This window comes from Hesperophylax consimilis, chromosome 1, assembly GCF_061612785.1.
Source record: "Hesperophylax consimilis isolate HC1 chromosome 1, BYU_Hcon_1.0, whole genome shotgun sequence".
NCBI classification, from domain to species: domain Eukaryota; kingdom Metazoa; phylum Arthropoda; class Insecta; order Trichoptera; family Limnephilidae; genus Hesperophylax; species Hesperophylax consimilis.
Window position 1 is genome coordinate 37,870,388 of NC_142836.1, and position 24,944 is coordinate 37,895,331.

The 24,944-nt window shown below is 33.3% G+C and overlaps 1 protein-coding gene across 1 annotated transcript in view; it reads left to right on the forward strand.

Annotated features, from left to right (window-relative positions):
- The window catches only part of ko (Stork-head domain-containing protein knockout), a 114,755-nt gene that overhangs the window by 58,321 nt on the left and 31,490 nt on the right, over positions 1-24,944 (forward strand). The window contains exons 2-3 of the mRNA XM_089633394.1: positions 13,774-13,985; positions 17,852-18,047. Of these exons, the coding sequence (XP_089489520.1) occupies positions 13,827-13,985; positions 17,852-18,047 (355 nt within the window). The 5' untranslated portion in view covers positions 13,774-13,826. The remainder of the gene's footprint in view (positions 1-13,773; positions 13,986-17,851; positions 18,048-24,944) is intronic.

Consider the following 24,944-nt stretch of genomic DNA (forward strand, 5'->3'; position numbering starts at 1 on the left):
CTGTCAGATACACCATTCTACTCTCATCGCGCGACCAATATGCAAGTGCATTATTTTTCATACGACAACAAATTCATACGATCGTCGATTTATATTATAGCATATTCTAAAAGTTCAGATTGTTTTTTTCAGTATCTATATTAAGGGTTATGTTTTTTTTCAACTTCACTTTTCTGAAGTCAAATAATAATTTGAAAGATGCTATACGTCTACTTATAATGTTGGGAGAGCGTTTGGCGTGACTATGCACTAGTGCCGTAGATTTCAATGACGCTAATTATTGGAGCATCTTCCATTAAAATACCGGTAGAACAAGGACAGAATTCCCACCTGACGCCTGTCCTATAAAAATTACAATCCGTTTGTTCATTAGAGGAATCTATCGAATGGACCTTCCGTTTTTACACTGTTTATTAAATTATTTATAATTTATTGTTGGGGCTCCAGACCAGAGGTGGCTGCCAAATTCAACACTGGGATGCACTTGAGATTTGTACAAATTGATTTTACTAACATGTCCACAAAACACTTCCAACGCAACCTCTAATACATAAACTATCGTAACACACATAATGGTCATTTTGAGTTTTTCATGTATTTAGTTTGAATATAATGCAAACTTTATGTGGGAGTTAACAAAAAAAAACAAAGAATATATAAATAGGTTTTTTGACAAAATCATTTATCGTAACTAAATAATCCAATATTATTTTACAGCGTATACTATCGTATGTAATTTTAGAATAGTTTACGTGGGGCGGTTTGCATGTCAGTTACGACCATCTACGCAGGGCGAGCGCAAGTCCATCGCGGGTGTCATTTTATGTTTAAAAGACATATACTGTTTTTCCTCAGTGATACATAGTTACAATGTAGATCGTGGGCAGAAGTAATAACGTAAATCGTTAAATCGATATAATATTAATATTTTAATGGCTTTTAGTAGTTTCTCACAATGAATGCTCGCCCTGAACTAATAAGATAAAAGCTAACTGATAAATATTCCGCGTTGCATAATTTATTAAGACATGCTCTCAAATTATCGTGTTTTGTTATTGCCTTGTAAGTGCCAAGGGGCAAAACTTCTATTAATAACATTAACAAGGAGATTCTGAGTATACCCAAAAAAGCATTCAGACTTAAAGGAGTGGCTTTGGTATAATAATTTATAGTTCATTTTACGATATCGCAGCTTCAAATGGAATGAACACGGAACAGAATTGGAATAAGGTGAAGGTGAATTCTGCTCCCGAACACCGCGGCCAAAATTCGACAACATTTCTTGAGCAAACATGGAGATATTGACAGAAGTTGGTATGTAGTTTGTATGCCTGAGAATAAGAAGTATTTGCACGCCTTTTGTTATTCAAATCATACACTTGTATAAACGGCCACGGAACGTTGAGGTGTCATTGTCTAGAACTTTTGTGTACAGTGCTCACTGTATGACATAATGCCAACCGAATAATTAAGTGACTAGAAGGTTTTTTGCGATGACAGAAGATGTTTGAATATGACATACAAAAGAACCATAGATAAATAATAAAAATGTGATTTTTCGGTGAAATACATTCCGGTAGGTAGATACTTGAATGAAATAATTTAGGAATTAAGTATTTACCTATCTATTCTTGTTTCCTCGAGGAGAATCTTCAAATACAACTTTTTGTCGTGAATAAATAACTTCACGGAAACTATGCAGCACAAATATAATAAATTAAATGTTTGCCCGGCTTATTAAACACGAACGTTGAATTCTTAAGTTCTTTGGTACTTATCTATTTCGCAAGTAGGTACTTTAGTAAATTCACATTTAGTTTTAATATTTTTCCTGTAATAAACTTCTTGCAAACGAAGCTTTCATTTTAAATAATGGGATTATTGTTACATAATCATTAAATTTTATCGGAATTAATATAATTTATTGGGTAGATAGGTAAGTACCTTTTTAATCCTCCGCATTCCGATTTCAACCGATTTATAACACATTTCATGGGCCATTAACGAATGAATTGATAGGTATCCTCATAAACTTTTAGCAAAATACTAATGTTTTCTCACGATGTCGGAACACGTGTTCATAAAAATCATTGTCGCTTTTAGTCATTATATATTATTAAGACAAACATAGATGCACAGACACGTCATATTATTACGACTTTACTAAAAGTTTATCAGGAAGCGGCCTTCAGTCTCGTTTTTAACCAGATTACCAACAATTTGAAGAGATTTTTAATAGATCAACAATTCTCACTTTTATTTACATTTCTCCTTTCAAACCATCTTCTTCTTCTTTCTTACAAAATTACGCAGACGTGAATTTGACTTATCAATATTACACTGCCATAATTATATATTGTGGAATTACACATAAAGAAAATTACACCTACCTACTTAAATTACACCCACTGGAATTAAACACGTCAAAAACCTAACCCAACCTAATCTAACCTAACCTAACTTAACTTTGGTTTTATTTTTTTCAATAAGAAATTTATTTAGGACTCTTAAATACTTGTTATAAATTTAAACGTATTAAATAACATTTTTTTTGACATGTGTATTTCCAATAGCCGTAATTCTCTCCATGTTCAATTTCATAAGTATGTAATTATTTTTGTCGTATGTGTCTACAAATGTCAAACTATCGAGATTAAGTATCATTTACGATGTTATTTATAAGTCCGTAGGTATAAATAAGATTTAATTTGATAGCGTAAGTCGGAACTTGCTCATTTATGTGTACATAATAATTAGTTGTTAGTGCGAAATAAGTTAGTTATGTATTATAGGTTTAAAGTTATAAGTTGTCTGGTATAAATAATATTAAGTGCATTAATGTTAGTCGTATGTTGTCAGAAACAAGTTATATTGATTACATAGGTTTTAGTCATTAGTTGTAAGTCGCTGGTTATGAGATTTTAACGTTTCCATTTTGAACGCTAGATTATTAGTACAGAATGTAATTGCCAGTTTTTAAGTGTCTTTGGTCATTTCAGTAATTTTAAAACTTCGGAAGTGATTTTTTCACGAAAAACGACGATACCCATAAAATACTTATTTTTTTACGAAAGGCATTCACGGGTTATGAATAACCTGACAATAATTTGAAAATCTAATACTACCACCAAGGAATCGAACTCACCACGCCTGGGTAGGACCCAGACCCCGATGATCAGCTTAGCTCAACTCTTGACACAAGTTTTTTTACTATAAAACATCTAATTTAATATGTCTTTTAAAACTTTATTTTTTTATTGGTTTTGACTGAAGATTGTACCTTCCTACCCAGAAAATTGAGTTATCAACTCTAACAACTTTGCTAAATGCCTATCGGGTAGGGCCGACATTTATTTCGTATATTAACTGCTGGAATTTCATCTGATTTCAGAGAAATGCGCGCATGCCCGCTTCTGTGCACGTGATTGTCATCAAAAGATTGATATAATGCATTGTCATAGACAATGAGTCTATCTGGCGAGTTTCAGCTCGATCGGATGTCGGGAAGTGGGTTGATTTCCGCTTCCAATATTTGCTTTCGTTTATCCCCGAAAACCAAAAGAACAATTCAAATAGAAATACATATTTAAAAATATATATGTACAGCAGTAGTGAATAGTGATATGGACCACTACAAATCTACCGTTAAGGCGATGCACTACGTAGTAATGCAAAATCATGTGTTTTTGGTTTGAAAATTTGGTCGCCTAGAAATGTTTCAGATGCTTTAATTAAATACTGTGAGTAGAATACATCTTGGCCTTTGAAATAATCCAGTATTTTTTAGATAAATCTTTTTATAAGCCCAGAAAAAAATAATGTATAAGGCCTATGAAAACTGCTTTAAAGTTCAAAATCTACTACTTACAAACCCATTTTCGGTTGTGATTTTATTGTATAATATGGCAAATTAAGTTATTTATAAAATGATCGAAAAAAAATTTAATATTTATCGCTGAACATCCACAAAATAAAATAAAAGGCACTTTTTGGCCATGTTTTTTTCTTGCATAAATCAAAACAGGTGGATGGTGTTAAGCGGGAATTTAAACCTTATCGCCATCTACGTAAGGGCTGTTATTGATAGCGGCTCGATTTAAAATATTACACGACGTAGTGCATTGCATTAATATAAAATTTTACCTGCATTAAATTATAACAGCTGCTGTGAAAATGTCTGATGCAACTAACACAAAGTCAATAGTTCCACACCTGTAGGTATGTCGTATGTCCATTTTCATGACCTTCTCGTCTATTTTTATCGTTAAAAGCGACTATAAATGGATTATACGAGATGCCACGTTTCCACAATCTTTCTATTGAAATATTTAATAAACTTATTGCTTTGCAGTAGGTTTTTTTGCAATAATTGGCAATAAAATCATCTAAATATGTCTTCACTATTTCAAGGCACTATTGGTAGATACGTAGATGGTAAGCCGTAAGCCGCCTCTAGACAGGATTAGACATTGAGAAATCAGACGTCACCGCTGTCATATAATCCAACATCCAGTAAGTGTGTCGTCTAATCTAGTAATTAGAAGTAATTGTGTCATATATTATGCTATTATGTCTCTGGTGGAGGTTACTGTGTATTATCTGTAAGGCGTATGAATTACTCCTCAGCATCTGAAGGTGTCGGTACCAGAGTTGAAAGTTAGTCACAGCAGGGCCGTCGCGAGGGTTGCAGAATGCCGCATGTTCAAAAAAAATCGCCTTAAGATAGAAATGAGAAAAAATATATAATTATGACTTTGATATCATTATCCTCCATGTGCGAGATAGCTATCGCAAATGTTAAAAGTTTGGAGTTAGCGTCTCCTAAAAGTGAACTTTTGTCCACATAAATACATACTGATCATTTCAAATGTAGATATGATAACGAATGAATCAATCGTAAAGACTGCTGAATTTTTTGTTATCTGGTACAACTGTAATTGAGGAAAATTATTGATATAAAATATTGCTAATTTATTAAAAATCTGGCCAAATTATTCGTACCCCTGTTGAAAACTGGACTGCAGGCCTCTAACAAATGAGTTGACATATTGTCAGTATTCCCTAGCAAAGTATCAATGATGGCGAGGATGGCGGTGTGTTAATATTTTGACATTTTGTCATTATATTTATCAGGAAAAGGACACTTGTGTGATACGTGTTTCGATCTTTTCTGAATGGACTGATATTTTGTCAGGAAATGGGTTGCAATTACGTTTTTAACGGGGTTTCAATATGTCAGCCATTCTCATTTTCTCCGTGTGCTACATCGGTGAGCCGGCTGTCGATAGGTGGTTAGCAGTGCCTATTCAGATTGCAAACTGTCGAGCCCACTGTGGACGACTCAATTTGGTTGTTTCAACCATTGTGTGTCAACCGCCGAGTCTTGCGTACAGGCGACGCGATGGTTGTTTCAATTTCGCCATTTGCTACTATGGGTAACACACGCGTCATTTATCCAACTGTATTAAAAAATGCAGTAGTAGTATCATTAACTACTCGAAAGGGAAAAGACGAACGTGGGCAAAAAATAGCTTACGAAACGAAAAAAGTCAAAGGTAATGATTTTACTAAAATATCTCCACTTTAAATAATATTTGTCTTAACTCTAACATTGACATTTTTTCGGATTCATTGCCCAAATTCAAACGTGGCATCATGTCAATAATTTAAACTATTCGATGCGCATACATACAGACACACACACACACACAAACACTCACACATACATTACACACACCTATAAACTACACAAGTCACCTGTTAATTAAGGAATAAACATACCACTTAGCAGATATTACAAGGAAACATATCACAGGTACCCAACATGAAGTATCTTATTCCTGTATATTGTTTCATCTCTGTAAATCATGTACTGTTTGTTTCTATAATATAAAATAAAATAAAATAAATAAAAACATGATCGTAGTATCCCACAAGCAAGATCCTTTTATAAGGTTTAAAACTCCGTAAAAACTTTACTCTCATTACTTATTTATTGCATTTCATTTATGTATATTCGTTCATACACAACTATGCACGACGGCTCCCCAGGCAGACTGAGAAATGCTGGTCTACTGACGATCCAACTTGGTTGGAGAGTTGAGTGGTTGGATGGTGGTTGATGCTCTGGCGGTAAAACCATTGAACTTGATAACCACGACACGGTTCAACTTTACGTTCAACTGCTGATTGATACAACCGCTCAACCAAATTGACTAAACTCTCACTTAAGTTATACCGAGAGGCTAATTCAAGAACCCACCCCTTGGTCGACTGCCGTGTGCGCAACATACATTGCACAATCTAATATAATTAAATGTTTACCCGGCTCATTAAATATGAACATTGAATTTTAAAGTTCTTTAGTGTCTGATATAATATTTTTCCTGTAATAAACGTCAAGCAAAAGAAGGTTTTATTTATAGATTGGTATTTTAATACGATTTCTTATAACCTACATAATTATTCTATTTTATTTGAATCTGTATAATTTATTGGATAGATAGGTAGATACTTATTTAATGGTAAGATGACAAAATTACATATATTTGAAATTCACGTACCACTGTTAGAATTAAACAACAACCGCTGGAATAAAACTGGTCTAAAAACCTAACCTAACCTAACTTTTACCGTAAATTATTTTTGAGGTATTATACAGTATTGAGCTTCCTCATTCGTTAACCAACGTTTCGGACAGCATGAATTTTCATTTCTGTCCATCATCAGTAGGTAAACGTTGGCCTACCCTTCGAAGCGGTCCTGTTCGCAGATGTAGTGAGATTCAGAACAGTTGACGGAACCGCTAATAGATGCTGGGAAGCGAAGATGTTACCTCAGAGCCGGAGAGACTGCGAATAGAAACTACAAGAACTTTGTCATTAACTATATTTTAATAGAAATGGCGGCGTGTGAAATTTGTACAAATGAAAATAGTAATAAGTCGCGTGACGAGATTCCGAAGGCGCCCCGTTTCCCATTCCTAATCATAAATTTGACTTTATTCTCCGCTTTAATTAACCCGTCTCTTTGTTTAGGAATTTTTTAATTAGTCGAGAGCAACATTATTAATTTCATCAATGTAAAACAATTAGTTGCAACTTTTAATTGGTCGGAAAATGTCAGTATGCAGATGTTTGATGCTAAAATTTATTTGAAGTGTGGTTACGCAATGTCTTCATAAAAAAACCATCGATACATGATACCTGTCCTGTGAGAAAATGTCAGGCTCAAATGCTTCTAAAAACTAGTTTGATGAACACACAAAAAGTTACTCAAAAGGCATTAAACTCTTCGTTAGTTTAGGGGCCAATTTCAAATAAATAAAAATTTGTATACTATTTGACTTAAGGACGGGTTGTTTCGGAGAATTTGAACAATTTCTGATAAATTTCTGAATTGAAATTTGAAGAATTGTTCAAATTTTCTGAAAAAATCCATCCTAAGAATGGGCACCGAATTTGAACAATTCATCAAATTTCAACATTCGTTTTCGGGTTCCGCGAAATTCCTATTCAAGTTCTGTTATTATATCATTATAGGCTAGTTGCTTGACATCAGAACTGAAATAATAACAGAAATTGTTCAAATTCTCTGAAACAACCCGTCCTTATTGTTATACATATAAAATTAGTTTCTTTTTCTTATACCTTTGTTTTGTTAAAGAATGATAAAAAAATTGTACTCGGTTTTAGTATTGAAAATACCTGGAAGAACCAAATTAATGGCAGATTAATTGGGGACAAGTAAATGAGGACACGCGAGGATTGCGTGGAAAGAGCATGGTAGTTGTTGTATAATGTTGGAAGAGGGTAACGTTATAAGTATGATGCTCTGAACGAATTCTATGAATTTAAAAGGGGTTAGAATGGAGGCGGTTTTTCGTAGGGGGATAATGGGGACGATTCCTGCAAGATATTCCCAAAATCTACCAAAAGAAAAAAAAGTCGTTCTTTTTTCCTTAAGAAAATTAATTAATTCTTAAAACATAAAGGCAATTAAAATTTGCATATATATAATATAAAAATATATTTTGGATCATTTTCAAGTTATGATTTTGGTGACATACCAAAGCGACATGCGACCGCTCCTTATTAGGGACTAGCGAATTGATGCATTTCTATGTGTGAAGTAGGTACCTAGCCCACACTTGGGAATATTCCACGTGTCCCTGCATTCATTTGGTTACATTCCTTGAATCTTTTTTTCTATCCTAGGAAATTCGCAAGTTATAATATAATATGTACCTGTATAATATAATATGTACGAAGCTAGCAGTCCACAATGGAGTGCTGGTACCTACCCTGATGTATGGAAGTGAGGCATGGAACTGGCAGAAAAAGGATGAAAGTAGATTGAATGCTATAGAAATGAGATCCCTGAGGCTTATGTGTGGTAAAACCATGTATGATCGTGTGAGAAATGTGAACATCCGCAAATAGTGCAAGGCTGATGTAAGCGTGATGAGTAAGATCAAGAAAGGGACGCTTAGATTTTTTTGGGCATGTAGAGCGAATGAGCGAAGAAAGAAGTGTAAGGATAATACATGATGCAAATGTGAATGGTAGCAGAAGTCGGAGACGCCCGAGGAAGACATGGCTTGACCAAGTGAATCAGATACTTGAGTCGAAACCATGTAGTAAAGAATCAGAATAATAGAGCAGTATGTATGAGACGATATACGAATGTGAATGAGGCAAGGATAGTGTGCCAAGACCGAGTTGTTTAACGGCCTAACGGTTAGTTAGTTAGTTAATTAGTTGTACCTATTTAACAAAAAATGTTTAAAAATTAATTATATTATGCCATGAAAATACTCGTATATCCGGAACCGTGTTTTTTCATACCTTGTATTCACCTTAAAACTTAATTAATGTTCCACGTGCGCATTTGTACATTGATTTTACATAGTTCAGGGATAAAAGATTCATATTTAAACTTACGTAGTTTCAGGTGGAAATTGAGCGCGTTTGAATGAAATCCGTTAATAATCTTGCAATATATAGCGATATTTTTATTATAAATTGGTATATGCGAGTACCTACATACGAAGATTTCATTTTACATTGTGGATAGACATCTTATTGGATGCATGACTTGTCCATGAACATTTTCGTTACAGAAATTTTTGTTTGAAATATGTTCTCCGGATAGTAAGATTTCGGTAGGTACACGTAAAAAAAGTCGGTCCTCGTCATCATAAAAGTTTTCGAGCAGCCATTGGGTTAGTGTTATCTGTAAGGACCGAAATATGGCGTGATATAAATTAATTAAGTGTAAGAAGTAACGTGTTAGTATAATAGTAAATATATTCGCATATCCTTGGATGGGTTTTTCAACGAGCAAATAGTAGATGTTAAAATACATATAGCAGGTGTGTCTTTCAAATGTCAGTATTGCTTCGCTGGCCTTTAATATATCTATATACGTTGAATGCCGGAACTACATTGCATGTCAGGGTCGTAAAGAACAATATTGGTCAAAGAACGATAGAACATGACTAAAACCTGACATACCGTACGCTGGGGTGAATCTTACCAACTGGGTGAAGCGGTACAATCATTTCGTCCAACCTTACAGGCATACCAGAGTGGTAGATACTCTTAGTATCGCCTTGTTGAAAGACCATCAGACAGAATCGAAATGTTTGCATGAAATGGCTTTAGCCGTGTTTGGTAATCAGATCTGAGTAGCCAGGTAGGTACTTCTAAAACTTTATTTTTCTCATCAACGACGCACATAAAGACAGAAAATAACAGAAAGAGAGGTTACAACAAAGCTCTCAGTGGCAGGACCATAAAAAACTGGCACAAAAACCCCATTAAATGCGAATGATGGTCACCTTGTTGTACCTACAATATTTGCGGCCATTAATAAATTTTGTGTGGGCAGAGTCAAAGTTGTCGTATGCTTGTTTGAAACAAATATTGGAATATCGATAAATGTACCGTTCGTGTTTAAGATCGCAAATATACAGTTAAACTTTCCACCTATCAAAAATATTCGCCGAGAAAAATAATTTACTACAGAAACATGGGCCAGTACGTTGTGTCTTTACATTTTCCCGGATAAAATAATGACAACATAAGACGTTTAACGTGGTTTTAAAGCACAGATTTCTATGCAATGGACGATGTTTTCGTGGAATTCCCTAAAAAAAACTTCACCCCTACTTACCGTAGGTTTTTTATTAGGTTTTCCTAATAATGCCGGAATGAGGGCACTCTTAGCATAAAATTGATAATGAAATCTGATGACAACACTAAGAAACTGACCCAACTAATGTTAAAGCCACTTTGCTGCGCAATAGTAATTTTCCTGTCACGCTGTCATAAAAAAAACGTAACCCAAACACAGATCGCACTCGTGTAGCTAATAGAACTCATTATTCTTCTTAGTTTTTCCGAATAGACTATTAAATTGTAATGTTTGAACCGTGTGGTTTTGCCGCTTTGAGAAACCACAAAACTCAACGCGCGGACAAGAAGGAAAACTACAGACTTACTATGTTGCTTTGTTCATATTGTAAAAGCAAAGCACTACAAAGTAATGCAAAATCATCTGTTTTGGTTCGAAAATTTGATCGCTCAGAAATATTTTCGATGCTTTAAATGAATACAGCGAGTAGAACACATCTTGGTCTTCGAAATAATCGATAATTTTTCTGATAAGACTTTTTATAAGCCCAGAAAGAAATAAACTATAAGGCTTGTAAAATATGCTTGCTTGTCTAAACTTTGCAAAATAAAATACACTTTTGGCGATGTTTTTTCTTGCATTAATCAAAACCAACAGCTGGTTTTAAGCGGGAATTTAGACCTCTACATTAGGAGTGTTATTGTTAGCGGTCCGATTCTAAATGTTTTGCGACGTGGTGCGTCGCCTTAAACTATTATTAACATAGGGTCATGGGATGTCTTATCCAAGGACCTCTACTATCTTGACCTCTGTTTCCTTGTTCCGCTTGAACATGATTATATCACGATAAAGACTTGTTCAAAATGGGCACCCTTGATCATGTGTATGATGTATGTTCCATCGTTTGGCCTCTCTTGGACATATTATATTAAAATATACATTGTTATGGATCGAATACGTTGAGATGTTGGTGTAACAACAATGAGAAAGACAACTGCATATAAATAAATATTATAATATCATCTTCTTCCACAAACAAATCAAAGATCTAAGATGTAAATAGTCGAAAATGCAATTCTTCTTTCCTAGCGTGCATAATGTCTTTCTCGGTTGCAAAGATTGAATTTTTAATCTTACAATAATTAACATAATCACATTTTTTGGCTACTTCAAAGAACAGACTGAACTAAAAATGTCACAAGAACAACACAAATTTTATGCACAATCTTTTATCGAAAATAAATTAGGAACATAAAGAATTTTGTATTTATTTGTAAACATTTTTGTATTTGAATAGCGTATTTTTTTCTATTTATAATTTGTTTTTTAGATTTTTACAGCTATTGTGGAGATAATCTAATCTCTGGGGGAAAATAATACGTAGACATATATGCAATCTATGTAGGTACCTAACTACGTAAGTTTAAAGAAGATCACTTATAATATCTACCATAAAACCTCTTCTAAAAGCCCAAAAAATGGTAATTCGTGTCATTAACAAGCGACTGACAAGATACCCCTCCACTCGACATAGAGCATAACGTCTTAAACATACGACAACTCCACCTAAAATTTTCGCTAATACATTTCCTGTTCAAATATAAAAACAAAACTCTCTTACAGCACAACTACACCACCAGAACAATAACCAACGGTCACTACAAAGTACCTTTACTAGATACCACGTCAGCTCAAAGACATTTTTTCTTCCTAGCTCCTAAAATCTTTAACCTTATCCATGAAAACCTAAAAACCATGAGTCAACCCCATTCCTTTACGAAATGGATCCTTACACACGGAATACATTACAACTACAATACCCATTAATTCTACACTCTATCAATTTAATCACCTTTCAAAAAAACATAATATATTCTTATTCCCTAACTTAGCGGTATAGTATATACATAATTGATTAGTGTCATCTATTTACTAATAATTTCTCAAATTTTTAATCTTCTTATAATTCTCTAACTTCTTCATCCTCTCCTTGCAACCCAAACTAGCTTTACATCATTTTTCTTTTTTTCTTTTTTATATTATAGTAATGTATAGATTCTATGTCCGCAAACTGTAAAATCCACTAGGTCATCCCTAGCACAGAGGGTGAAATATCACAAAAAACCACATGACTCTCTAAATCATGCATCAATAAAATAAATAAGTAATATGTTTCGTGTATGTAAATTTGTGTAGATTTTAGATTTCGCTAAAACTCGCAATATCGCCTATTAATGAGGATATTCACCTGCTTTACGATAGTGCATCGACCATTGACATTTTCAACACCACGTAGGTAAAGGCAGTTTTGCAATATTTTTGACGAGTGTCTAGAAATAGCCGCAAATAACTTTTACGACTCTTTTATTGTTATTTGTCAATTATTTTTATGGACTGTTACTAACGTTATTTACTTACGTAGTAAAATTTAAAATTATCGATATATCCATGTGAACACATATCTTTATTCTCTTCATACAATGCCTCTTGTCCTCCCATCTGGATTCCTTTCATTCAACTTTCATTTCCTCATCCCAACTTTAAGACCTCTTAGATTACACTTTTAATTGCTAGTTCAATGTTTTTATTCAAAATTGCATAATACTTCACACCAAAGAGAATAAGATATTTCAAAATAACGAAAGTGTATAATCACTGAACACAAAATCAGTAATGATTATTTATTTGTTCAATAAGGAATTTAGGTATTTGAAAATGTGTAAATTAATATCACCAGAACTAGGAAATAAATGTGCGTACTCCGGGTAAGAAAGTACTATAAGCAGGTTAGTACTCGTAAAGCTACTTGAGATCGTTCGATTTATTTAGAGTGCCCGTTTGAAATTATTTTCTAATAGATTTGCTGTTTTTGAACGTATCTCAAAATTAAATAAAGGTTTGGAAAACAGATGAAAAACTGATTAGATTAGTTTATAATACAAACGGAAATATATAACTAAAGATAGTAAAAAAAATTGTAACCTATCGGTTTTTTTTCTTGTTGAGTGTAAAAATACCACTTTATGTGAAACTAAAAAAACATGTTTATTTACGTAGACGTACTATAAAGTTACTCGTAACTTTTCTTTTCTTTTGTTTCATATAAATAGTATTTAAAAATCAATTATCACTTTGAAATATCTTTTGCAGTGTGACGATGACTTTTTGGAAGACATTATAATTATTGTTAATGGCTAATGTTAAGTGCCATGGTTAAATTTTAACACATAGTGTTAACACTTCTTAAATCATGTATCTCACAATATAACAAAAAGAGATGGAACAACTTTACATACATTAATGAAGCAAATACCACAAAAAGAACAATATAAAGAACAAGAACAAGAACAAGAACAAGAACAAGAACAAGAACAAGAACAAGAACAAGAACAAGAACAAGAACAAAAACAATACAATCAACATTTAAAAAAACAGAACTTCAGATTTCGATTTTCGATATTAAACATTCTTCCTTGGGGTTCTTATCAGATTGTTCCTCAAATTACACAAGAATATTCTAATGCTGTAGGTGTACTGTGTACGAAAGGACACAAAATTCCAAAAGGGTTAAATAAAGTTTCTAGGGCCTGTTTCATTCCTTTATCCCAATACTAATTTACGCTTCCTTCTTTTCAGATGACGCCAGCGTGGCAAGCTTGCGGGGTCCAGTTGTGAAGGCCTAGGGCGCCATGAGCAGCCGCAGCCCGGGCCCCGGGGCGCCCCCGCAGCGCCCCACGCCACAGCGCTGTCAACTCATCCTGCAGCGCTGCGTGGCCATACAGCTCGCCAAGCCGGGCAACGCGCCGGACGACTTCTGGATGTATGATTCTGGATACCTGCTTTTCCAGGTGAGATCATTCTTTATTCATTGCTTTCTTAAATTATCAGGACCAGATCAGGTCTCTTCAAAACACATGTTCACTCCTTCCTTTCCTCATAAAGACCGCCACACAGAATCCCCAAAGATGACATGGGCCCTGAGAAAACTTATTTTCCTCTAGGCCATCGAGGAAAAAAAAAAGTTTGCGAATATTTTTAGTCAGTGCGAGCAATGTATTATTGGTTTTAATTGAATATTTATGACAAAATCTATTAAGTAATCGAAACACAAAGCACAGAGGAAACCCAAATGCAGTGAATATGGGCAGGTAACATTTCCTCAACCAAGTGCCTACTCGAAAAATGTTAATGTGTGATGAGTAGGTGCCACTGGGCTTTTAAAATGAAATAATATGTATATTATGCTGCTGTCATAAGCAAAAAGGCGGATATGAACTTACAAGAGTCACATTCTGATGTAATTTTAATCACAATAGGTTAAAGGTCTCGAATATCAGATTGTGACCCCTGCTAATTCTAAGCTTCCTTTTTCACTATGACGGCAGTATAGTTTTAGTTCATTCATTAATGAAGCAAATACCAAACATAAACAAAAACAAAAACTGAAACAAAAACAGAACAAAAAACAAAAACAAAACAAATTTTAAAAATAGGTTGTTCCTTTATAAAAAAAAATATGTATGTGGCACCATTAAAAAAAAAAAAAACAGAACTTCAAATTTTGATGTTTTAATGCCAAACATTCTTCCACTTACAATATTTTTTGTTCTCTTGCTCTACCAATTCTTTTGCTTTCTTCTGTTTTTTAATCTTTAGTTGTACAAAATTTGAATGTCAATTTATTTTAATTTTGCCTGTCATAAAACGGGAATTGCTTCCAGCTGGACAGACAAAACATTTTTCAAATGTATATAATAAATAACCTTTACTGAATTTTTTAATGTGTTGTGTACATTTGTACATAGGTACCAGCTTTTGTAATAAAAGAAGACAAAAATTAAAGTTAATTAAGTTGTACGTATTTATAAGGCAAAAAGTCTGTGCGCTGAATCAGCTAGGTTTTGTTTTCAAATTGTAAGCTATGGCGTTATGAAATATGCATACATTTTCTGTCTGAATTTTCTAGGTTATCGATTTTTTTTTCTATCCTAGTGAATACGATATTTCCATCAACTTAAAAAATCTGATAAAACACTTTATTTCTTTACCCTGATTTTTCATTCCTCGAAAAGAATTTCGATAATCTCCAAGAATTAAATTCGGAATTGAAAAGATTCAATTCGAATTTTATCTACCTAAAACATTAATAAGATGTCCATATCTTCTTTGGAGTCCTCCAATGCTGTTAAAAATTTCATCAAAATGCAAATTTTGCATAAGTGACAAGGAAAACCGTAAAAGAACGGAAATTAACTGAATTTCTTTTTTGAAATATTAAGACTTGACTATTGAGATAAATGATGAAAACACGTACCTACACTAATGCACATAGTTAACTTACAGTACCATAATTCAATAGTTTCCTTAGTCAGTTAAACTTAGTGTGTTGTTTATATAGTAATGTGTAATTATTATTTGTGCTGGATAGGTATAAGTATGGGTATAAACTGGTAGAAAGCAGGTTAAAGCATTCCCAGTAACCGGCACGCGGCGCCTGAAGTCGCTTATTACTGCCATCTCTCGAGACCTCGAAATCCTGACTTAATCGATTGCATTCATTAATCAGCTGTTTCTAAGATATCTACCTGCCTAACGGCTGATCTAGTAATCAAACTGAGCAATCTAAAAGTTCAAATCTAGCTCAACCGCGCAATATTATTGGTATGAACTACGCGGCTGAGCGCAATTTTTCGCATGCAATTATCCCATTGATGTAGTTGTATTTAGTCTATGAATTATCCCCTTTATATATTGTTTTTTTTTCATTCATGAATCAGCTGTTTTTTCTAATAAGTGCATCTAACGACATTTAAGTCCTAATCTTTTTCAAACTGACTGACAGTAATATTTGATACAGGTGCCTGTATGTCTCGTTATTTTAACATGCATTACATCACATATTATAAGAACTATTAACGAAATACGCGGTCATGTATGGTCGCAGTAAAGCGTATTAAAACAAAGTAATATATGCAACATAGACCCTAGGGGGACATAAGACATACATTTTTGTATTTGAATATATTAACGTCCGCTACTTCTTATTGAACGGTTAAATACATCCGCGTTATTTTTTGCAGATTAACAACATAAATACAGTATAATAATACATTGAACAACATAATGTCTATACAAAATTGGCAAATTGTATTTACAATAAAAAACTAAATGTATTTAATACATTTTGCTTATGAAAATAATTACGCTAGGTATAAGTAATCGTCTACTAGATTAATAAATATTTTGTATGGCTTAGGTACTCTTCCTCAAAGCCTCAGAAATGAACGTAATAATATTACTTCTGAGGAATCCCCCTACACCAAAGTGGTCAAGTATATATTTTTTTACAGTAATTGTCTGTTTATACGTCATGATTATAATAACAACGATGAAGTGATATTGATGAGCCTACATACAAAACAAACCGAATTTTTATTAAAATATTCAAGCTATATTACTTTCTTTGCTTTTCAAGATCTAACCTAAATATAGTATAATATGTGTGGTGTAATATTACACCATACAATAAAGCATTTCATTTGCTTTCCAAACTATTTTTGTATTTCGTTCTTTTCCACGAAGTTAGCTTAAATTTGTATGTAGCAATGAATTGTTTTTAATTATTTCCACAGTCACCCTAAATTTTTGAAATAAATGTACGGCAATCTACATATAATTGAGTATTTTCTATACTTTCTCCAAAGTTATAGTAAATGTGGAAGCTCAGTAAAGAATTTGCTCTGTTTTCAACAAATTGCCCTATTTGTGGAGGTAAGTGTACACGTAAAATAATTAAATATTTTACCCTAAATGTGATTACGTACGTGCATGCTATGAAGTAGTTTCTTTCTTTTTCACAAAGATAACCTGTTCGTCAAGATATGCCCATACAATGAAGTAATTGTTTGCTTTCCACAAAGTCAGGATATTATGTCTAACAATGAAATAAATGTTTTTGGTTCCACAAAGACAAGATTTATTATCCAGATAAATAAATGTTTACTTTCCACAAAATCAAAATATTAACAACGAAGTAAATTTTCGCTTTCCACGAAGTCAAGTTGATATTATGTCTAACTACGAAGTAAATGTTTACTTTCCCTTTAGTCAAAATATTATGTCTAACCATAAAGTAAATGTTTGGTTTCCTTAAAGTCAAGATATAATATATAAGAACGAATTAAACATCGCTTTCCACAAAGTAAAGATTGACCTGTTGGTGACAGAGTTGACATCGCGTTTGGATCCAACCCAGGCGTAGTGTGTTCAAGTCCTCCATCACAACACAAACAACATTTTCCGCTTACTATGGTGGTAGCAGGATATATTTTTTTTAATTTTCAGGTTATTTGTAACACGGGAATGTTTGTCTTTCTTCTTAAAATAAGTATTTTATACAACGAAGTAGTTTGTTTTCAAGCTATGTATTGTTGTACAACGCTCTGTATTGTTGTACAACGAAATAAATTCTTTCTTTCCACAATTCAAGATATGTCTATATTTTTGTACAACGAAGTAAATGTTTTCTTTTCACAAGGTTACCCTTGGTATGTAGGTACCTACCCACTTGCAGGTATGTTTAGATTATACTAGTAAATTTTCTTTGCTTCTCCAGAAAGTTACCTTTTTTTAAAATTTTCCAATGGGTTCAATGTATCACCGTACATTTAAGTTGGTATTTTCATAGTGTATACAATGATGTATTTGATTCCAGGGTTTCCTGTCCGCCAACTCGCAATGCTGGTGGGTGTCATCCCTGGGCGCCGCGTGCCGGGGCCTGCGCTACGCGGGTTACGTGGCCCCCGGCCTGCTGCTCGTGTCCGGGGACCCCTGCGCGCTCGAGGTCATCCGCAGCGCGTACTCGCGCAGCGTGCTCAAGCCGCCACCCAGCTACCTCATCTGCGGACTCGGTGAGATACCTTGTTATAATATTAATTAAATTAAATCTTACAATCACGTAAACAAAATAAAGTCTCAAGTATTTTTTGCAGTCGTAATAAAACCCTGTACTGTACGAAAATGACAGAATGTACTGGACGAAATGACGAAAGTGTATTATAAAAATAGTTTATCTCGTAGTAGGTATTTGTCCTACAAACGCAAAGAAGTAAAATAATTATAGCGTTTGATATTGTTAGTCATTGGAAGATGTGACAACATTGTTGGCATTGACACTATTGTAAACACATCCACACAAAATGACTTGCATAATATATCCCAGATTGTAGAATATTGCTTCCGTGTCCAAATATCTCACACATACTCCGCAGAGGTAGATATACTATACATCTTTATTAAAATTACTATGTTTTTAACTTTACCACCCCAAATACCTCACGGATAAAAATGAGTATTGCTAGTTTATTAAGAATCTCTTTAAATTATTGGTAAGCCGGTTAAAATCGGGATTCAGGGGCTTAACGAATGAATTAACAGGTTTCCTGATAAACTTTTAGTTGATACTTTTGGTAATCAGAACACCTGTTCGAAAGTTTGGAAATCAGAACACCGAAAATCCGAATATTTTCGCATTTCGTCATGATAAATTACAAATGTAAATGCACGTGTTCCGATGTCGGAAAATTCGAAAATGTTCGGATTTTCAAGAACACGAGTTCCGACATCGTGATAATTTATTCGTAGGCCTGCAATCCCGTTTTTAATCGGATTACCAATAATTTAAATAGATTCTTAATAAATTAGCAATACTAATTTTGCTCCAATGCTCTTTTGTTTTAAATTTCAAAGTTTTCATAATTGGATTCCATGTAACAAGGACTATTTTTCCTGATTTAAACGTATACCTAATTCTTTTTTATGTACATAATCGTAATCCCTAATAAAATTCGATTTATTTTTGGGTGTTGCGCTATCTCACAATGCGCTACACGGCATAATACAAAAAAAAAACAAATTTCTAATAATATTTATCTATTTTTCCTGCTCTACTATCCCTTCGTAAAAGTGTTTTAACTGTTATTTTTCCTGAGAACGGCTTTACTGACACTATGTAACCAAAACATCGCTCATGTGATTAAAACAAAACCTATCTGCATTTCTCAAGTTTTTAGAAAAAGGGGTCTGAAAATTATTTGAACAATTTTCAAATATTTTTCAAAAATTAAACAACTTCAATTTAGGAATATTTTTTAATGTAAACTTTTTACATTAATGTATATTTAATTTGTAATATTTTCAAAAACACATATCTTACAATAGCGGTGATAGCAAATGTGGTCTTTTTGCACAAAAAGTTGGTGAATCCAGTGATATTTCTGCATTTTTAATGAATTGAACTTGATCGATGTAATAATGTATATTTTCGTAGATATGTAAAAGTATGTAGATTTTCAATCTTCAATATTTTACATTTCTGTCTAACGGTGTTTAATGTACCGTACTAAACTAAATAAACATGTAAAAAAAACCCACGCAAATTCTTCAAACATGATTTCAAGCAGAACTCAACGCAAATTTTCAAATCATTCAAACAAAAAGATATTCTTACAAATTACAAAATCAGGAGAAATGCTTGAAATTCTCGCAAAATGGCATTCAATGGCAAGCACAACCTCAACTGCCCATCTAAGTGAACATACGAATACGTTGAACAATCTCATTATGAAAGAGAAAGAGGCCTGTTTGACCTGATGGTAATGCTCAATACGCCATGCGGTGAGGTTATATGCAGTATATTTATCCCATTGTGTTCGTGTATTCTTGTTGTATTCAAATGCTCGCTACTTTTAGATCTGTCAAAATTAAAAATAATTATCGTTCTTCATATTCGATTCCATTTCCTCTGTTCATACATGCCCAATAGAAAGTTAAGATGAAGACTTGTGATGATTCGTGGGAGAAGGGCATTATCTTCTCAGATAAAATATAAAATCAATTTTCTTTTTATAACATTAACTGCTTGTTAATTGTTGTTTATTTTGAATTGGTTCATAACAAGAGTAATACTAAACTGTGTTCGACTATGGCGGAGACACCTAACCCCTTACTAATAAACGTGTTTTAAATTCAACACAATTGATAATCATCATTGATGTTGGTAAATAGTTGTTAAATTTATCACTATTGATAAACACCTACATATTCCAACATTTTTAAGCTTCGTTGTGTAAAATAGTGCCCTTTAATTATTAGGAACGATACTGGTCCCAGCGAAACGTCGTACGTGACGTCATCCTTCTATTATCTGCTTTTCGTTTTCATACAAGACGCATAAAAATAAGAGAACAATTGTCGACGACGTACGTACGAGCTCTCGCTGGGACTAGTATATATGATGTTACGGTTTCTAGCAGTTCCGTGATAACTCAACACAAATTCAAAAAACCTATAATAAATTATATAAAGTCACTGAAAGCAATGAAATGAAATGAAGAACAAACCTACCTTACGAAACCTATTTAAAATAGTTTTTGTTTCAGAACTTTTCATGACTTTGTATCACTTCTTAAATGTGTGTTGTATTGTCATTTTGATGAGTTACCAGGTAACCGTATCTACCATATGGATATGAATTTTTCTCTTGAATAATTTAATTTTATTTAACCACATATATCAACAATTACTATTAAGTGGTACTCAAAATAATATCTCGACAATATTAAAATGAACGTTTTGTGATATATTAGTTTTGCATTTCAATTTATGAGAGATTTAGTTGGCCATCAGAAAATATCGTAAAACAGAAATCCTGGAACATAGTGCCCATTAGCTTTTATAAGATCTTCAAATAAATTAATATGTAGTTAAATTGTAGCAGTTATAATAATTTGAGAGTTTTATACACAGCTAAATACTTTGGTAGGTAGATACAGTAGGTACCATCTTGGTCGATAGTTGGAATTAAACATCTGATTGCTAACGAAACGTTATTTGTGGATTTACATCTTCCATAAACCCATTATATATAATGCCCTTTTAATTAAGAAAGCGTTTACCTCTCAGTGCTTTTCTCGCAATTCTACGAATATATTATTTTGTAAGCGAGTATGCTATGCATAGTACCTAGTACCTATATGAAAATACTCGGATTTTTTTGTATAAGTAAAGATTAATATAAATCACATATAATTCCAAGAGTAATTTGAAGGAAATCATGTATTTATTCTTAATTTTAATTCTCTTACATCTTACGACCGTATTACCAAAGAAATATTCATTACTTGAAATTGAAATTACTTGTTAGTTTACCTTTTCAATCACACGGAATCCTCACATCGCACTAGATCGAATCAAAATGACATAAAAAAACGTCCCAAGATATAAAATCTATTCGAAGCAAGAAATTACACTTATTTTGCAACAAAATTCCACTATATGTACCTCCGCTTTCAACACGTTCTTGTGTCCTTTTCAGGGTTGATCAAAGCAAAACGAACTCTAAGCAGAATTCTTGCCTGAACAGACCATGCAATAATTACAATAGCGTATTATCCAAGGTTGATATTTTCAGTTACGAACTTACCAAATATAAGAGGTCCATAAAATAATATTTCTCTGATGGTTTGTGAATAATGTTTATGTCTGATTTATATCTACAACCTCTCTCCATGGCTATAGATGTATTTTTTTGTAAATTTTTCGTTTTATATAATCTTTTGTTTTATATAAATTTTTTAATTCATGTTCCTTTCTCATAAATTGAAATAACTTATTCCATATTATGTTGTCTCAGTTAAAGTCACAAGGAGGAAATCCATAATTGGTTTTATTTTACTATATAATACTTATGTACAAACTGATTAAAAGTAAACTGTCGATTTCCCGAAAATGAATACATAAATAAATATCCTTCTCCTAGATATAAAACGAATTGAAAAGTTTCATAAGTACAAATCAATAATAAACATCTGGCTGCAAGAGGTCAATGAAAAACTCTTAAAAACACTAAAAACGACGAAGAAAAATAAAATAGAATGTTAGTGAGCAGAACTAAGAAATACCACATTACTGTTTGTAAAGTATCACAAATTTTTGTCAAATCAACATTTGCTTACCAATTAAAAATAATTCTAAATGAGCACTTATTTACAACCGTTCGTAGAACTACGTTGTAAATAATATATCCGATAATGATTATCTCATACAGTATACACACGCATTAATTAATTTGTTTAACGGTATTATACTCAAATCCGTACGCTGTTCTAAACCACCTTGCCATAATATCTGCTTGCGACCAGTAGACGTGATGTACCAGTTATGTTTATTAGTTTGAAAGCTGTTTCACCTGCAGTGGTCATATATTGTAACTACTGCTGCAGTTAGCGGTCAATGCGTTGTAAGGCTGAAGCGAACTAAGAGCATGGTTCTCGCTAGGAATTGTACGTAGAGTCACGAGGGTTAACCGTGCGCAATTCTGACATTGGGTTTTTTTTTGTTAAAATGCTATTTATATTTTATTACTTTTTTTGTTTATTAATATGATTGATTATTAAGGCACCTTAAACCAACACAAAAAAAAGTGGGTGTGTCAAGCCTACGCAAGACAGAAGTGAAACTTCTTTTGTTAAACCGTATGAACCACAATCAATTACGTATTTCACTCGTATTACACTCACGACGCAATATACTAACCAAGCAGCTGATGCTTGGCGTGGCGCAGTTCGCTGGTGTCTGAGAGAGAGGAAAGAAGAGAAGAGAGAGAACGTTCGTGAGCGGCTCCCCCACCTCAACAAGCGCATATGGTGAGAGAGGGACAGTGAACGGTGAGCGGTGGTGGGGGTACCCGCATTTTCGTGTCGATCCTGACTCGGTTTTACTCCGTCCCAGAAAATCCATTACGCGCCTAAAGAAGTTTCACTTCAAAAATATATAATATGTTTCACATGAATGTCGATTGCGTTCACTTAATAGGAAGAGGTAAGTATACGCATACCGTAGAGAAGTGTACACACTCTGTTTTCAATCTGCTCTTGGGTGCAAAATGACCTATCCGAATTATTCTTACATTACCTACATAATACAAACGAGGAATATTTAACTGTAAACATGTAATAGGTTCATGACTGTGGTACATGACATATTTATGTGCTTCACAATCATTTTTAAATAGAGATGTAAGTGTACGCACTCACGTAACCGCTTACGTTTTCCCCGCACACTTACCCTATCACACAAAAATAAAATAAGCTTAAATAAGTTATAAACCTGTGTCGGTTAGAATATAGTCAAAGAAGTGTAAAGATGACAAGTTCAGGACATCATCAGTTCATTGTGCTTGTCTTCTTGCTTGGCGTCATCATCTGGGCAATCTTCACCCTGCATGAGGCAGCTATTAATTGCATCCTCTACAACGTTTCCAAATCTTTCTCTGGATTATAAGTCTAGGTATAAAATATTTATGTGTAGGTATTTTTTGTCCCTCTTCCATACTCTTGTCCATGTAGACCGGAAAATACTAAATAACTCGTTTTAAGTATATGGTGGGCCATCTTTTAAATAAGATTTTACGAGTTTTCTTGGAATAGGTATAGGGTGTTTAAAAAATATGTAGACGCAATTGCGTTATTATAAAAACAGTACATATTTTGATATATTACAGATTAAAAGTACAAACTAAAGAAGACAGACGTAGAATTTTTGAATTAAGATGTAGTTAGCGCAAATATTCAAATTGATGCATATTTTTATCCAAACTTTGCTGATAACGAAAAACAATGGAATCGTAAACGTGGAGAATCATTTCATTGGGAATTTCGCTGCATTTTCTATTAATCTCCGCCTTCAATTGATCGATTGTTGTCGGTTTTCACAGATGAACCTTATCTTTGAAGAGTTTCCACAAAAAATAAACCTGTGAGATCTGGAGAGCACGGAAGCCAATCGATGAGACCCATTCGTCCAATCCATCAGTTCGGCAGATTTTTATGAAGCTCTCAAATCACGATTATAGTCGGAATGTGCTAATTAAATGGGCTGTTAAATTACCTAGAGAAAAAAAATTGAAAAAAATAAAGTATGCATACATTTTTCTGTGATACCTGGTATATCAATCGATAAAGAACAGATGGAAAACCTACTTAAATTTACCATTATTGTACAATGCACATAAAAAAATGTGATAACCTAAGTTCACAGCAATAACAAACAAATAATGCTGAAGTTTATGAAAAAATAAATAAATACGAACAACAAATTACGCAGTGCAAATGAGATTTGCATAAACGAATTTTGTTGAATTTTAAAAAATATCTTGATTTTTTAACTTTAAATATACGACTTTTAAGTGACATTTTAGGGTTCTGTGAAAGTCCTATTCAAGTTATGTTATCGTATCATTATAGGCTAGTTGCTTAACAGAACTGAGAAAATAACAGAACTTGAAAAAATCTTACAAAGAACTTAAAAATTAACTTTTAAATTTGAAGAATTGTTCGAGTATCAATTCTTTATCTCAGAAGCCAATGAGCGGCGTTATTTTTTAATTAGGCAATTGTAAAATAATCACACTATACCTACTGACTCATGCATAATGGTTAAATTTGTGTAATACTCGTATGTTGACTTTTGCATTATTTTTAAGTAACAATTTTTCTAAAGTTGGTAGTCCGGTAGGTACATATTATAACCTACTTATTATGTTACAAGGTAAAATTAATGAAGTCTGTCTCTAACAACAGAGTATTGTTTGAGGTACTTATGTGGAAATCCGTAACTTCGTTAAATTTTATCATACTAGAATCGCGTTTATACCTTTGTGTATACAAATATATAAAAACCAATAAATAATTTATTCATTCAACAACAACCTACTTGGCGATAAAAATAAATGTACAGCAAACATTCCA